The 15,313-nt window shown below is 47.0% G+C and overlaps 1 protein-coding gene and 1 non-coding gene across 2 annotated transcripts; one reads left to right on the top strand and one right to left on the bottom strand.

The window, feature by feature from the left end:
• Window positions 1–4,574: 4,574 nt before the first annotated feature.
• TRNAD-GUC (transfer RNA aspartic acid (anticodon GUC)) lies at window positions 4,575–4,648 on the bottom strand. Its single transcript has one exon. It is a non-coding gene; the product is annotated as a tRNA-Asp (tRNA).
• A 2,232-nt stretch (window positions 4,649–6,880) lies between these two features.
• LOC133311142 (NADH-ubiquinone oxidoreductase chain 4) lies at window positions 6,881–15,034 on the top strand. The gene is made up of 4 exons (XM_061512161.1): window positions 6,881–7,086; window positions 8,498–9,011; window positions 11,717–12,140; window positions 14,932–15,034. Exons 1-4 carry the CDS (start codon window positions 6,959–6,961, stop codon window positions 15,018–15,020), a joined length of 1,155 nt encoding a protein of 384 aa, XP_061368145.1. The 5' UTR covers window positions 6,881–6,958; the 3' UTR covers window positions 15,021–15,034.
• The last annotated feature ends 279 nt before the right edge of the window (window positions 15,035–15,313 follow it).

Here is a 15,313-nt window from a genome sequence, read left to right as displayed (position 1 = left end):
GAAAGTCTGTCAGTAAGTACGCATTTAGCGATGGGAAAGATTCCATAGATAGAGTCAGAAAGGGAGTTGAACCCAGTCCCAGCAGGGTCAGAAAAAGGGAATTCGACTAGTTCAGTTCAGTTAGCCTAGAGGGAAGGGGATACAAAAATTCAACTCTGCTACAGGCTATTAAGTGCCAATTCAACTCCGCTTTTCAGCATTCAATGAAGTCAGCCTTGCTTGAAGGGAAGATAGTGAAGATGGATTGAGAGCTGGATGCTTACCTTCCTTTCCTTTTTCCCCTCTCTCGCCGCTTTCTTCAGCCAAGACTCTTTCACCTCACCCTACCAACTCCTTTTCAATCCGGATGTCTGCAGAGATCCCAGACAGGAAAAGACTCCCTTCTAGCTTTCCGACAAGATTCAAATCCATCTTTCTTCGGGATTTTGGGCTTACTCTTCTTTTCCTTCGGGGCCTTATGTTTCGAAAAAGAGTCCCCACTTGTACTGTATGTATTGACTGCCTGCCTCAATGCCCGCTGACTTATTGGTCACTTTACTGAGTTCCTAAGCACGAGCAAGTCAGATTTATAGCCCCAACGACGACAAAGGAACGAGCATTTTCGGGGACTTTCTTTCGCGATAGGCCAGGTTAAGGCGGGATCAGTAGCGAGCTTACCTTCCTCTATATATATATGATATATGATAATATAAGGGTCGCCTAATCCCACAAGCGGATTAAACCCTTTTACAAAAGTTTCTGTAAGTAATTAAACAAGAGTGTCATGTCCTTTGTCCTTCTCTTTCTCCTCCCTGACTCCCATATTATGGAATCTCCCCTAATTTACTTTACCATTGGGTAAATACAATAACTATAATCTTATTATCCTTTTTTTACCTTGGAAACTCTATTAAGGGAAATGCAAACTATAATATTCCTATCCCTCCTCAACTCCCCTAATCCCATAATCCTGTAATACCACTGTTTCTATACCTGGAATTTCCTTTTTGGCCGCAGGGAGAAGCGGAAGAAGCTACGGCTAGCGCTAGCGCGCTCAATCGTAGCTTCTTCGGTAAAGTGCTGAGCTCCTTTACGTGCGGCTAAATGAGCTCTTGTTGCTTCCTCTGCCTACTCCTTGCGCTAAAGTACGGTACACTGAAAACCATGCCCAGCAAACAGAACTAAGTGCTTGCTTCTGCCCCTCAATGATAAGCTTTCTTAATAAAGGAATTCTTTTCCCCTTGTACGGTACACGGAACTTCAACGGAGGAAGCCCACCAAGCGGAACTGCACTATCCATAAGTGGGACACCCAGTTTCAGTGGCGTGGACCATAGAGGTAGGGGCAAGAGACGCAAAGGGGCAATAGAGAAAGCAGCAGATCCGGAGCAGGGGCGAGCGAATCCATAACCACTAGATCGATGGATTGAGACCCCCAGTGAATGATCCAACAGTTCCATCTCCAGTAAAAGCATAAGAGGTGCATCTGATCGGGTAGCAGTGGGAGAGAGGAAGAAGAGGCACCCACTAGAGAACAAACAAATGATATGGCTCGTTCGTAAAGGCAGATAAAAAGTGAATGCCTATGTGCCAAATAGCGTGACTCAAGATAGAATTGCAGCATGTCAATCAAGGTCCGGATCGAATCGCATTGAGAAGGAAGGGAGACAGATCTCAATGTCATGATAAAAGGAGCGGGTCAGGCATTAAAGATAGGGGACGGGCGGATTTCTCTGATCAAGGAAAGCTGGTAATCGAATAAAATAAGTAGTAGTGAGTAGTAAGGCTGACGGTGAGTAAAACGAACAAGCTGGGGGCTATTGAGCTTGTTGAACCAGTGAATGTTTCGGTCCGGCCTTCCAGTTACGAAGCGGATTGTGTTACACCCTTCTGTTCATCTCATCCCAGTTGTAGTTGATCCAATCGATCCAGAACCTGCGGTAGTTTAACTAGTGAAAGCAAGGCCGGGAAAGAGGAAAGCAATTCCCTTCTTTCGGTAAAGAAATTCTGTGAACTTCTCTTCTGTGAACTGCAATTCTGCTTTTCACTTTGTCTACCATCGGCTGAGGGCATCCCTTCTCAGCTTCCCTTGTTTTGTCTGTCATCGTATTTGACTTTCTCGATATGAGTCGAGTGACTTCGTACCATTGAATAGTATAACATCACTCTTACCAATACTTCTTTCCTTGATTGCCTTTCTTACTTTCTGTGGGGAAAGTTAACTAATTGAATTCTCTATCTCCTCTAGAGCGCAATAGAATTCAATTAGTCTTTCTCTCCCGCATTGCTACTTATGGCTAGCACAGGAAATTTAACTCACTGTATTACCTAGCTGATTGCACATTAGTACAGGTATTTATCCTGCCTTCATGCCTTTGCTTTGAAAGTCTTTCTGTTCCTGATTTAACTCCTTCATGCCATTGATTGATGACTTCGTATCTTGTGTAAGAGATATTCCATCAAGTTTATAGAGACTGAAAGCTGCCTAAACTGGATCAATAGAATAGAACACAGGTAAGGACGAATGCGAGAGAATGAGACTCGTAGGTAGTATTTGTTACTTGCACCGGTCGTTACACCGACGCCAAATTAAGGCCGACATGGAGCCATGCGCATGATTCCAAGAGTCAAACGAGGCGAAACTTAGCTTAGTAAGAATAACCAGTAATGTAATGTCACGAATGGATGAAGCAAGCACTTTTAGATGGTATCGATCAGAGCCAATCAAGCCTTTTCCCTGATTATCGTCACTTAAATCCCACTAGCCGAAATAGAATCCGTCAAGTAAGAGATAAGCCAGAGATCCAGATCATTAGAATACGTCACCGGCCCAATCATGATATTGAAGGATGGGCCTTCTCGCGAAAAAGAGTAGGTTATTCCTATCACTAGGAGTAGTAGCGCTAGCGGCGCAGAAGGATAAAGTAGCTAAGCGCTAAGAAGCTATCTAGATAGTTTCCAGCTGAGGGAAATTGGCTTAGATTGGTCTTAGCTTCGACTCGTAGTCTTCGACCACTCTTCTTCTTCTCCCCGAAGGTTGCTTGCTTCCATTCAGGTAGCTATTGCTGAGAAATGGCCGAAAAAAGGAAAGTCTTATTCCACTTGCTTTCTCGCTTGACTTGAAAACTGGAAAAACTAAGCAGCTATCGGAAAGAAAACAAACAAGGAGTTTACTACGCAGGCTTTTTTTTTATAGATAGAGAGTCAGGGGGGTTTGCTTGCTGGCTCTCAGGGCTTATAGTCGGTTCTGTTCTAATCTAAGTCCCTTTCATTAGCTACGCTCAGGTTTCACCAACTTCGCGTCGGGTTCACTTCAGTGAAATCTTGTTAAAGCAAACCAACGGTTGGTTGAACCTTAGGACGGTAGCGAAAGGAACCTTCTAGCTAACCGGGTCAATTCAAACTCACTACATACTCCATGGAATTGAGAACCCGGCGTAATTGGTTTTCTCCAGCGGCTCTTTTTCCTATATTCTTTCAGATGGCCCTGCTACGTCTGCCCACTACAGAACAGGCCTGACTCCCGTGAGCAGGTCCGCTGGCTCTTAGTATGGCTTTTTACTTTTATGATCCGGCATGATAACAACTCGAACTCAACTTCTATTCTTTCAAGAGCAAGAGAAAGGCACCGAGATCCCGCGTAAGCGTCGTTTGCCCGTTGCCAATAGGATCGACTTGGGTAGTAAGATTCAATTGTGAGATTCAAAAATACGAAAGTCAGGGGCCGGAAATCTTGGGATCAAAAGGTTGTTCTAAAGGACTGTATCCTTGCTCCTAGGATCCAAGAAAAGAAGGGGTTTTTGGTTTTCAAATTCCTAATTACATAACTTACTACCCTACTAGTGTAGTGTCTACTGACTGAGTCGTGAATTAGATTGGATGGGCCGATGGAGAATCAAATTAGGAGTTGTGGAAAGGACTTAAGATACTATGTATCAAGACTCGCGATAGGATTTGAGTGCTCAGTCATTCAATATTGGATGGGTGATTTTTTCTTACTTATAGAAAAAAAGGTAGCTTGCTTACTTAGTGCTTGTGCTAAGGGATGACTTGGTTGCTTTTTTTTTATATGCCCATACTATTGTTTCGATAGATCCCGGGATCAATACAATAAAAAAACCTATGAATTAGAGTAGAGCAGTTGACGTTGGATTATTTCGAATTGATTGGAAGAAGAATAGGTGTAGCGAAGAAAAAAAAATAGGAGCTAGAAAGAAAGGGTAGGTTGAATCTGAAAAGTACTCTGTGGGGGTAACTATGTTAAGTTAATTGCGTATCGTAAAAAAAAAGAAAATGTTATGTGCTCCCGGGAAAGAAATTGCTACTCTATTCGATGGGCCAGGAACAATCGAAAAAAGCCAGACCTGTACGGTCTCTCTTTGAATCCTTACTTAATATGCTTAATATGGTGATACCCCCGATTGTACCAACCTACATATGTCTCTCCTCCATCAATCGGTACTAGTTATTGTCATTTTTATTCCTTGATTTGTCCGATGAGAAATGCGAAACGAAAGAAGGATCCTCCTGCTTGCTGGGAATTAGATCCTAAGCCCCCCTACAGAGATGAATTGATCGATTCATCGGATCCTAGGTCGGGACTGACGGGGCTCGAACCCGCAGCTTCCGCCTTGACAGGGCGGTGCTCTGACCGATTGAACTACAATCCCAGGAAAATAAATTAGGTGTACAGCCTAAAAATTCTTATATTAGATATATATTTCATTTCTCTTCATTATTCATATTTTATGTCCTAGGACATAGATATTCTAGATACCCATTATGAATCGCCCGCCAAAGTCTTCCTACTTCTCCAATGTTCCAATCAGATCCGAAGAGAAATCAATCAAAAGTGGACCTGAATGGAATCATGACTATATAAGCTATTCTGTCAGATTCGATATAGATGAAATCGTGGAAGCGGACCTTTGATTTCCTTGGACCACGTAAGAATTCGTCGTCCGATTGAATCTTCTTGTTCCTGAATGCTTCATAGGAATCCATCGCTATTCCTTTCTTCCACCGAGAAAGGTTCATTCCGAGTCACAAGAGCAATTTCTCTCTTTTTTTTTTTCGTTATGGTAATGCAATGCAAGAGGTCTCGGAAATCGGGTTGTTTCTGATGATGAAAACCCGATATTTAAAGGTCGGTAATGTTAGAAGACGACTGTCGGTATCTGATGGTAAGTAAGATACCTACGGTCGGTATATCTTTGAAAGCTCAGACGGAGATAAACGGACTCCTCGACTCGAGGGCTACTTAAGGCACTTTAGTGCAAACCAACCAGAAGGACTGGAGCTGTTGGATGTTGCTCAGTGCTGCTATAAATTAACAACCAAAAAGCTCTGCGTCGAACTTCAGCCCCTTCGAGTTGGCCACGGGGCAACAGCCTCTGACGCCCCACACCATTGCGGCAGGAGGAGGCTTGCCCATCAGCCTACTTTGCCAAGACGTGGCAGGAGCGCAACGACCTAGCCCAAACCTACTTAAACTAAAGGCTTGGCCCGGTCTGAAGGAAGAAGAAAGTAGACCTTGTAGAGAAGCGGATAGGAGAGGTAGCCTATAGACTCAAGCGATCAGCTCGGTTAAAACTCACCCCGTATTCCATGTGAGTCAGTTGACTTCGATTAGACCAGACCGACCCAGAGAGGAACGTGCCCAGCCCACGAGGGCACCACCAGATGTTGTAGATGAACTTACTAAGAAAGAAAAAGAGTATATATCTCATAGCTGACCGCACCATGGGCTAGCCCATACACCCACTGCACGAGTAGAATACTACTTAGTCAAGTAGAAGGGCCAACCTGAGAGCGAGGCAAGCTGGGAACGGGCTGAAACTTACGATTATAAGACCAAGTAAGAGACTACTGGACGTCTCGCAGAGCGACTCTCAACGAGGACGTTGAGACTTTTTGAAAAAAAAAGATCTTTTTTTTGGCTTAATCCGCCTTTACTAAAGATCAAGGAACTTGTATTCCGGCTAATAAGGGAAAGGTTTTTTTTTCAAATCCAAGTTTGACTCTGATTAGATCCTTAGCGCAAGCGCTAAGTAAGCCCTAAACTAAAGGCCTTATGTAATGTAAAAAAACCGAGGAAAATAACGTCAAGTAGAAACGAACAAGGTCTTACGGCACGATCGCTATATCTTTTCTTTTTCTTTATCTCTCCTCTATAGAAAGAGGGGATGATACGTGGCGTGGTATACCTGTTTGGTCAACGAGACGTACGTAAGTCGACATAGCTCCATTTATCTTATCTTTTTTTTTCTTTCACTTAGCCCGCCTCTCCCATGACTTTCCGGACCAACCCGGATCTGCCCTCGAAAGTCTCTCTGCATTTTGGGAGCAGAGCATGCAAAATCGAGCAATGAATCTTAGAAAAAGATCCTCGGGTCTCTATAAATCTATCAAAATGAAAAGCCCGGGTAGAAGCACAAGCAAAAGGAGAGAGGAAAAGTAGAAAAAGGAAGGGGGGAGGAGACTCGCCTCAATACTTCCCACTGGACGAGAGGCGCACCTAACCCACCTACCCACTCATCAATCACGGTGTTCAGCTGACTTGCACTGATAGACCCCTATTGTATTGGAATTAGGCGCCCATCTTTTGACTGTTGTCAACTAATCTCTTCAATGTTCGATTCTACTCTATGTTAGAACATTTCTGTGAATGCTATTCTAATCTAAGTGGTCCTATTCTGTGTCCCGTGCTAGGAAGCATTATTCCTCTTTGCATTCAAAATGAAAGAATACGACCGATACGATTGATTGGTCTGTGTGCCTCTCTTATTACTTTTTTGTATTCCCCTGTTCCTCGGATACAATTCGATCCTTCTACGGCCAAATCTCAATTTGTGGAAAGCTTTCGATGGCTTCCTTATTCAAACATCAATTGGAATTTGGGTATAGACGGTCTCTCTTTTTTCTTCGTGATATTGACCACATTTCTGATCCCTATTTGTATTTTAGTGGGTTGGTCTGGTATGAAAAGTTATGGGAAAGAGTATATTACAGCATCTCTAATTCGTGAATTTCTAATGATCGCCGTGTTCCGCATGCTGGATCCTCTACTATTCTATGTTCTTCCCGAAAGCGTGCTAATCCCTATGTTGTGCGGAGCTGAGCATCTTCTATTCGCTGGGATAAAGCTTTTCCTCTGCAGGGGCCTTGTGCAGTAAACCCCCTACGGGCGGTCGTCCGTCGTAAAGTAGTCCCCGCGAAGCTTTCGGGAAGAGGGGTAGTCTTGTGCGTAAGCATAGCATTTCTGGTCGAACCCGCCCAACCCAACTAAGACGAACCGAACCTGACAGACACATCTTTTTCTGGGAGGGTACTCTGAGTAGTGGGTACCTCGTAGGACCTCGACCCGCCTACTCGGGTCTTGTATGGATATGCAGGAAGGGGTGCTCCTAGGTGTGTGTAGGGGTTGTGTTTGTTCGCGAGAATGGATTCCTCGTCAAGTCAGTTTGGGGGGTGTGGACACACTTGCGCGAATTCGGGTAACGGCTACAAGGGAGAAATCGAAAGGAAACTGTACCCAACCAGGGATGGACGTAAACTCGTAAGCTACCGAGGGTAGGGATAATCGTCCAGGTCTTATTGTGAAAAAAAAAGCCGCCCCGCCACAGCAGGCGGGTTGGTTCCTCTGTCGTCGCCGGGGAGCTCTTGGTGAGGAGACCTTAGGAGAAGTTGCTAAAACAAACGGGAGGGGAGGATCGACCCGTTCAGTAGAATTACGAAGAAAGACTGTTGGCAGCAGGTGGAGATTTCTTTGGCCCCCTTCAAAATCAAAAGGAAATGCGGGCAGGGTTAAGCTCGGTAGAGGGTTCGAGAATAGGGTAGGGTCCTGTCTTTATCAGATAAGAAAAGAGTTCCAAACCTTTATGCATGCACCTTCGTATAAGTGCTGCATACAAGTTCCGGCCAGGAGAATTGGGAAACAAAAACCAATTGGAACCGCTAAAATCACAGTAGTAGTAGCGTAAAGCCATAAGTCGGGGGGCGGCCATAAAGGCTATTACTTACTTTCACATCTCTCTCTCTAGATATCTAGAGAGAGATCCACTGCGTGAGCAACCGACTGTGCGTTACATGTGCTCTACAGGCCGCACTCCATCTTTTTTCCCAACGAGCCCTTTTTTGGATTTGGAAGACGGGCGTTGCGTTCGGTTCGAAAGGCATGGTTTTCAGTATGTCTCCAGATAGGGCCCCCCACTAGTCCGGCTAGCTAGTGAGCGGTTCTTTCGGGCGAGAAGCGGGCCGGGGGCCCTACGGGCGGGCATCTCCCGCAACGCAAGCTGCATTGTTCGCCACCACCCGATAAGCAAAAGATTCGAGAGTCCAGACTTAATATACATGCATAGATAGTGGTCTAATGACAAGGGCCGACGACGGAAGCTCGGGACGGAGCCGTATGATGCGGAAGTCTCACGTACGGTTCCCTGAGAAGGGAGTGGCTACCTACTGGGGCTTCGACCAACCACCACCGGTAAATTCCGCTTTGGGGCCACCCCTGACTCTACCATTATTATAGGGGTATGGGGTTCGAGACAAAGAAAGATCAAGGCAGCATATCAGTTGTTCCTTTATACTTTACTTGGATCTGTTTTTATGCTATTAGCTATTCTTTTTATTATTTTCCAAACAGGGACCGCCGATTTACAAATATCATTAACCACAGAATTTAGTGAGCGGCGCCAAATCTTTCTATGGATTGCTTCTTTCGCCGCTTTCGCCGTCAAAGTGCCTATGGTACCAGTTCATATTTGGTTACCCGAAGCTCATGTAGAGGCACCTACGGCAGGATCCGTCATCTTGGCAGGAATTCCTTTAAAATTGGGAAGCCACGGGTTTTTAAGATTTTCAATACCCATGTTTCCCGAAGCAACACTTTGTTCCACTCCTTTCATTTATACTCCAAGCGCGATTGCTATAATATATACTTCCTTGACCACTTCAAGACAGATCGATCTTAAGAAGATCATTGCTTACTCCTCAGTAGCCCATATGAATCTGGTGACTATTGGTATGTTTAGTCGGGCGGCGGCCGTTAGGTCACCTATTTTGAGTTATGGACACACAAGACAAGGCCAAAACATGTGTGCCGGGCGTGCGACCCATCAACCTACTAGCAATGGGGGAGAAAACATAGCATGTCGCAACAAAAGCTTGATTCAAGGCGTCAGCAAAACATGGCCGTCTGTTCCAAAAACAAAAGCCCCTTAGCGCCCCGGGACGGGAGTGGGGGACGCCCTACGCGCAGGCAACAGCAGCACCGGCTCTACGAAGTCAGAATAGAATCTTTGTGTTGGCTTTCCCAATTCATTCGTGAATCAGAATTCAAGGGCTAGAAGCGAGCGCTTCTAGCTGCTTCGCCTGCTTCTTCTTATTTATTGTGGCTATGTTGGCGTGGCGGAAATGAACGAAAAGCGAGATGAACGTGCAATTTTCAAATCGATTGATAGATAGCCTGATCCGTTCTGATAGATCGAAAGAGTAGGAATGATATAGAGGGAATCCATCAATAATAAGGGGAAATCTCCTATTTCTATCTATTGATAAGACAACTCTTCTTGATCCATCAGAAAGAAATCGATATGTATCTGATGGAGTCTACATCGTACGTAGAGCGCCCAAGCTTTAGGCCAGCTCAGTTCTCTTATCCATCGGTCCAATGCACTGGGCTCATCTCATGGATGGAGGGAAAAGCCAAAATGTAGTTGTGTTGTTGTTGTTCGCCGCCTCGACGCATTCCCTTCTCTCCCCGGCATCGTCCCACACAGAAAGAAAGAGCGCAGAGCCCCGGCCCGACCTGTAGTGTAGGTCCGCTAACGTAAAGCGAGGAGTGGAGCCTGAACTGGCGAACCGAAGTCACTTTCGGAACCATACTTCCTACAGCTAACACGTGTCCAGTCCAGCGGGAACGCGCAGCGCAAAATAACGTAAGCTGCTCGAATCCCCCGCTGGCCATCGGGGACCGAGTGGTAAGGCCATGATCCGCAGGGGAACGGATCACTCATTCTTCCATTGGGGACAGGTGCACGAACGACAACTCCAAACGTCACACATCCGTCGCCTACTTACCGTTTAGGTGGCACCAGCGAGATCCAGCTAAGGTAAGGAACTTCGTGTCGCGGCTGCTCCACTCCGCCGCGGTCTCATGAACTGAACTTCGTTGCCTTCCCGCGCGCGAAGCGAATGGGCGCTGTGCTGTGGGTCAGTTTCGGTCGGGGCGGGGGGCGAAGAGAACGGAATAGTGTTCGTGTCCAAAGGTGAACAACGCCCTAGCTTCTAGAGTTCGCTGCTTTTCCCAGGCCGGAGAAGGGCTTATACTGCTCGCCTTTGTTTGATATGTTCATTCAGTACCAATACAAACTAAAACTACACCAAAGTGGAAAGGCCCCTATAGAAGCTAGAAGTAACCTCTAGTAGTCTAGTAGTCGGCCTAACCAAAGCGTCACGACAACAGAAAATGACCCTTATGAATGGAATCTTAAGTAGGGGGCTTAGCCCGCCCGCCTACCAATCAAAGAGGCTGAGAGTAAGCGTAAGCTCTTCGAGCTTCCCTTCATTCGCTTCGCGGGAGCCGCACAACACATAGCTGGAAGTCAGAGGGCCCATACTACCTGCCTAACCCCTCGCTCCGAGGGACCGTAGATCGGAAAACACGTTATAAACCACCCCATTCATCTAAAAGAGAGGGGAAGGGGCCTATGTATTTGCATGACTCCTGCGGATTTTACCCTATCTACACCCGGAGCCAATCTCCTATCGGTCCTGCCACCACGCCGCAGAACGGGAGCTCGTGTGGAACCCTTTATTTCTGGCGTAACAGCGGTGGAACGTAAAAAAAGATTAAGGTCGCTTAACATAACATAAGGGCCGGAGGTACGGTAAACTCGGCCAAAATATGACACCCGAAGGGAGGGCCCGGCGCGCGCAATCCTATCCTCGTCCGAGTTTACCCCTTGCATGCACTTCGGACAGCCGTCCGTAGCATCATAAGGAGGACCTCCCTTTCGTTCGGGGTAAAAAAATGGTACGGTACATAGGAGGCTGGTCTTTCTCAACGTGGTGTATAGCACGAAAAACCTTTCGATACAAGAGAGGGCCGTTCACATGAAAGAAGATAATAAACCCTTTCTTCTCTTCTTTTTCTCTTTCTCGAGGGGGAAAGAGAAAGAGGGTCTTATGGAGGGAGGGGGAACATTCGGGCGCTTTTTAAAAAATCCTCCACTGCATCCAGGATCACAAGTGGAACGCTAAGCAGGGGGGAGGGGAAAGGCTTGGGCTGGGCCTACCTATCCCGATAGGACCTCATAAAGGAACGGGAGCTGTTGAGAGGTTCCATATTGCCGAGCCGAAGGGCAGCACTTCTGTACGTGATCGTAGTATGTCACGTCGTCTCGTCCCCGCTGCATTGATGAAAAGTACCTATGCACTATTTCCGGTTCACTGATAAGGAAGATAGAGTTGGGGTGGGGGTCTACGATGTGATACTCAAGTATGACCCGGGGAGATACATGCTAACTATGGGTAGAAAGCAGGAACCTTTATGTAAATAAGGGGGGTTACAGATCAGATCTCTTATACTACCATCGATCGCCATATTCGGGGACAAGGGGCGGAACGACCAGAAAAAAAAGTGAAGTTAGAAAGCCGTATGATAGGCGGTAACTATCTTGTACGGTTCGGGGGGTAATCGGCGTACTCCGATCAGTGGGGGGGAATCTTTGGCTCTATCGAACATACAGGGAATTGGAGGTAGCATTCCACCGATGTTAAGTCATGGACTGGTTCCTTCAGCCCTTTTTCTATGTGTTGGTGTTCTATATGACCGACATAAGACTCGACTTGTTAGATATTACGGAGGGTTAGTGAGCACCATGCCGAATCTCTCTACCATTTCCTTCTCTTCCACTTTGGCCAATATGAGTTCACCTGGTACTAGCAGCTTTATCGGGGAATTTCCCATCTCAGTAGGAGCTTTCCAAAGAAATAGCTTAGTAGCCACATTAGCAGCGCTTGGGATGATTTTAGGCGCGGCGTATTCCCTTTGGCTATATAATCGTGTGGTTTCTGGAAATTTAAAACCCGATTTCCTCCATAAATTCTCCGATCCAAATGGCAGAGAAGTTTCCATATTTATACCTTTTCTTGTTGGAGGGGCGACCGTCCGTTGAACTACCAAAGAAAAAAAAAGGGTAAACCAATGTGATCATGACATTGTAGGTGCTTGCGATGGGGCGGATGCGACTTCCCTCAGTTGGTTTGGGTGGTATAGCCCGTTGCAGAAGTCCCCCCTTTTTTTGATCCATTTCTTTCTTTAGTCTTTAGGGAGCCAAAGCTTGACTTTACTAATAAAATAAGGCTCGCGCAGGGGCCGTTTTTTGGCTGAGCCGTATCTTGCTGGGTGGGACCGAGAGCAAGAAAGGACGGGGGGCAACCATGCATGGTACTTCTCGACCGTGTCTCCGAGGGACAGTTGAACGAGCGACTCATGAATGCTGCCGGGTTGGACGAGCCAATAACTCGAACGCGTTCGGTCTGTTTTTTGAGCAAGAATCACAGCGTTACCTTACCTTCACCATGATACGGACTCCAAGTTCTTATGGCAGAGCGCGAGGAGATTTATCATCAATATGATGATGGGAATGGAAACCAGAAGCACGACCGACCGGGGTCCAAGATAATCAAACCATCAGTAACAGTAGTAACGTAAGCATGAGACTTTTTGGTAGTACCGGTGAACCAGATGGCCGCGGCGATGGAATCTGGGACGGAGGACTCGTAGTATCTCTCTAGATCTGGCAAAAGCGAAAGACCCCTTAACGTAATTAGAAAGGGGGCTGACCGCTGAGCCCACTCTGGCCTCGCAGGGCGGGCCCCTGTGGTTTCGAGCTGGAGCTGCCATAGCTTATGGCTAGAGCAATGGGAGGGGGCCCCGGCATAGAGAACAGTAAGGATAACGAGCGCTCCGCCCGCTTGGCGGGCGGCAGGAGCAGCGGGCAAGTGCTTGGTAGGCCAACAGCCCAGTGAACCGGGCGGGGCACTCGACGAAAGGGGGGCACACTGAGCAAGTACGAGAAATTGGCCCCGCTCCGCTTTATTAAAAGCAAGGACCACTACGGGAGGTCAAACCAAGGACCTATTGAAGTCGGGGCTCGTCCCCGGTCAATATTGGATCAAACAAGATAGGGCCGTAGCACTGACCTATTTTTTTTTATTGATTCAATACAATAGGGGAAAAGATCGTAAAGTTCCCTACCGAGACAACAGAAACTCTCAACGGATCCTCCGCGCGCTGGGCATACCTCTTCTGTGCGTCTTTCTCGTGGCGGGAACAGAACAACAGGGAAAGACCCGGCCGACCTGCCCAGGGCTCGAGGGCGAGCTTTATTTAAGAGAGAATGGGGAGTGAATCGAAAGGCTTCCGTTTTCGTTCTTGGTTTTTTGGGGCTTTCGGGCTCCTCTCGATCTTATTCGTAGTTGGGAAGGGGGAAGGAGTCTAAATCAATGGACATTAATGAACCATCATTGATGGACGTTGCACATGACACGATCAATTCGACTCAAGGTCCGGCGCTAATAGAAGTTGCTTACTCTCCTAGTAGCGAAGGAAAAAGGCAGGGCTTTTTTCGTAGTAATAGTGGGCGGGTCTCATGAGATCTATGCCGGCCGTCGGAATCAAATGAAGGGGTCGAAGGACCATTCGATTCATTAAGGGGCATAGATCTAGGCCTCTTTGTTTGGTCAATCACCAAAGGCGGGGGGGACCACTATGGGCGAGACCCCCCGGCCTCGATTCTTTTGCATAGTCCGGGGGCCGGCCGCTGCAGAGCTGCGGGGCATAGCGGCGCCCTCGCCTGGCGCCATTCCCGGATCTAGCAGCAGACGGGCGGGCCGGGCCTGAATTCAGACCAGACTCTTCTTTATTTGAGCTGCTCCCACGCACGCAGACCGGAAGATCTCAGTTGTCCTGGACTGGACAAGTACGTAGAGATCTTCGTGGGACCGGGGAGGGAGTCTAAATCGATCTTTTCTAGGATTCCTTATCACGCCACGCACGGAGATCTTTCCATTGATAGATAAGAGGGCTCCCCCCTTGAACAAACTCTTAAAGGTTAGGTTACTCCTCTACGGAAGAGGTTTACTTTGTACCGCCCGGAGGTCATATAGATAGAAACCCGGAGCGATAAGAACGAAAGCCCTACCCACAGCTACAACTACTGGCGCTTCAAAAGGCTTAGATTGATTCTAAGGGCGCTACAGCAAGCTACCTTTTTTTAGGTCGTGTAATAGGGAGGTGTAAGCCTCGAAAGCCTTTAGTACTTCGGTAGGGCGAGCAGCCCTTAAACCAAAAAAAAGGTTTGGAACTCTCTCTTCCCGTATTTCTGCATTTCATTCTCTATTCGGCCCGCCTCAAACAAAATGATAAAAAAGGATAGGACTATTGATTCGAAGTCACTACGAAAGGGTCGGTCAATAGCATAGCTCTTTCTTTCCCCGGTCTCCTTTCGAAGGAAAGGCCTTCGCATTCCTAATCCGGTAGGGGGCCGGACGGCTTTGTTTGCCCCAGCTTGGCTAATCGCATCCCCGCGCAACGACATTCTTAGTGCGCCCCTTACCGTTCTCGCTCAGTCTTTGCAACGGCTGGGGAGGCAGTCGTAGAAGCGAAGCCTATCGCCACGCCGACCATCAAATACGAGATTGGGCCCCTTCTCAAAGATTTGATGGAATGGCCCAGCCCACCCAATAGCGCTTATGTAATATTGGAACTAATGGCTGGAATCCTTATGGTTTTGATATCCGGTAGGAATAATAAGAATCAAAGTCCAGGTTGGTTGGTGAGCCTAGTGATAGGAGACTATCTAGCTTGGTTCGGAGAGCACTTGTTGGGTTAAAGATTTTTTTGTTGCTAAATGTTACGGCCTAAATGCTGAACTATTGACCCTACTTGTTCGGATGGGTGTTCACCCCAAAGTGTTCCCGGACCGCATGCATACATACGTAAGTAACTTAGTGCAACATGGCAAATTTCATTGAGAGGAATCAGCAAAGAAAAGAAAAACGGGTCAACATCTTAATGTGTATTTTTGATATATTGTCCTCGGCTCGGGCTGAGGAGTGCCCACATGAGTTCGTTGAGGTGTCTACACAGGTTCGAAGACGCTCTTTTATATTATTCTTTCGAGAGTTCGGATTGCTCCACCTAAGTAGAACGAATTGGAAATTCAAAGGGGGAGCCAGAAGCTTCGCTTCAAAAAGCGGAGCTTGCTTTCTACTAAACGAGCCTTCCTTGATCAGAGAAATCCGCCCGGCCCCTATCTTTAATCTTA

Source organism: Gastrolobium bilobum, unplaced genomic scaffold, assembly GCF_033153095.1.
Source record: "Gastrolobium bilobum isolate Gb01-03AN ecotype WA unplaced genomic scaffold, APGP_CSIRO_Gbil_v1 utg53380, whole genome shotgun sequence".
NCBI classification, from domain to species: Eukaryota; Viridiplantae; Streptophyta; class Magnoliopsida; order Fabales; family Fabaceae; genus Gastrolobium; species Gastrolobium bilobum.
The sequence above is the reverse complement of the archived record's forward strand: the minus strand, read 5'-3'. Positions and strand labels throughout refer to the sequence as shown.

Bases quoted from the DNA above. Each gene is read 5' to 3' on its own strand.
- LOC133311142 (XM_061512161.1), top strand. From the start codon at position 6,959: ATGAAAAGTTATGGGAAAGAGTATATTACAGCATCTCTAATTCGTGAA. The intron at 7,087-8,497 runs GTGCGGAGCTGA...CCCTGACTCTAC, and splicing joins AGCGTGCTAATCCCTATGTT to CATTATTATAGGGGTATGGG. The intron at 9,012-11,716 runs CGGGCGGCGGCC...TCTTTGGCTCTA, and splicing joins TGACTATTGGTATGTTTAGT to TCGAACATACAGGGAATTGG.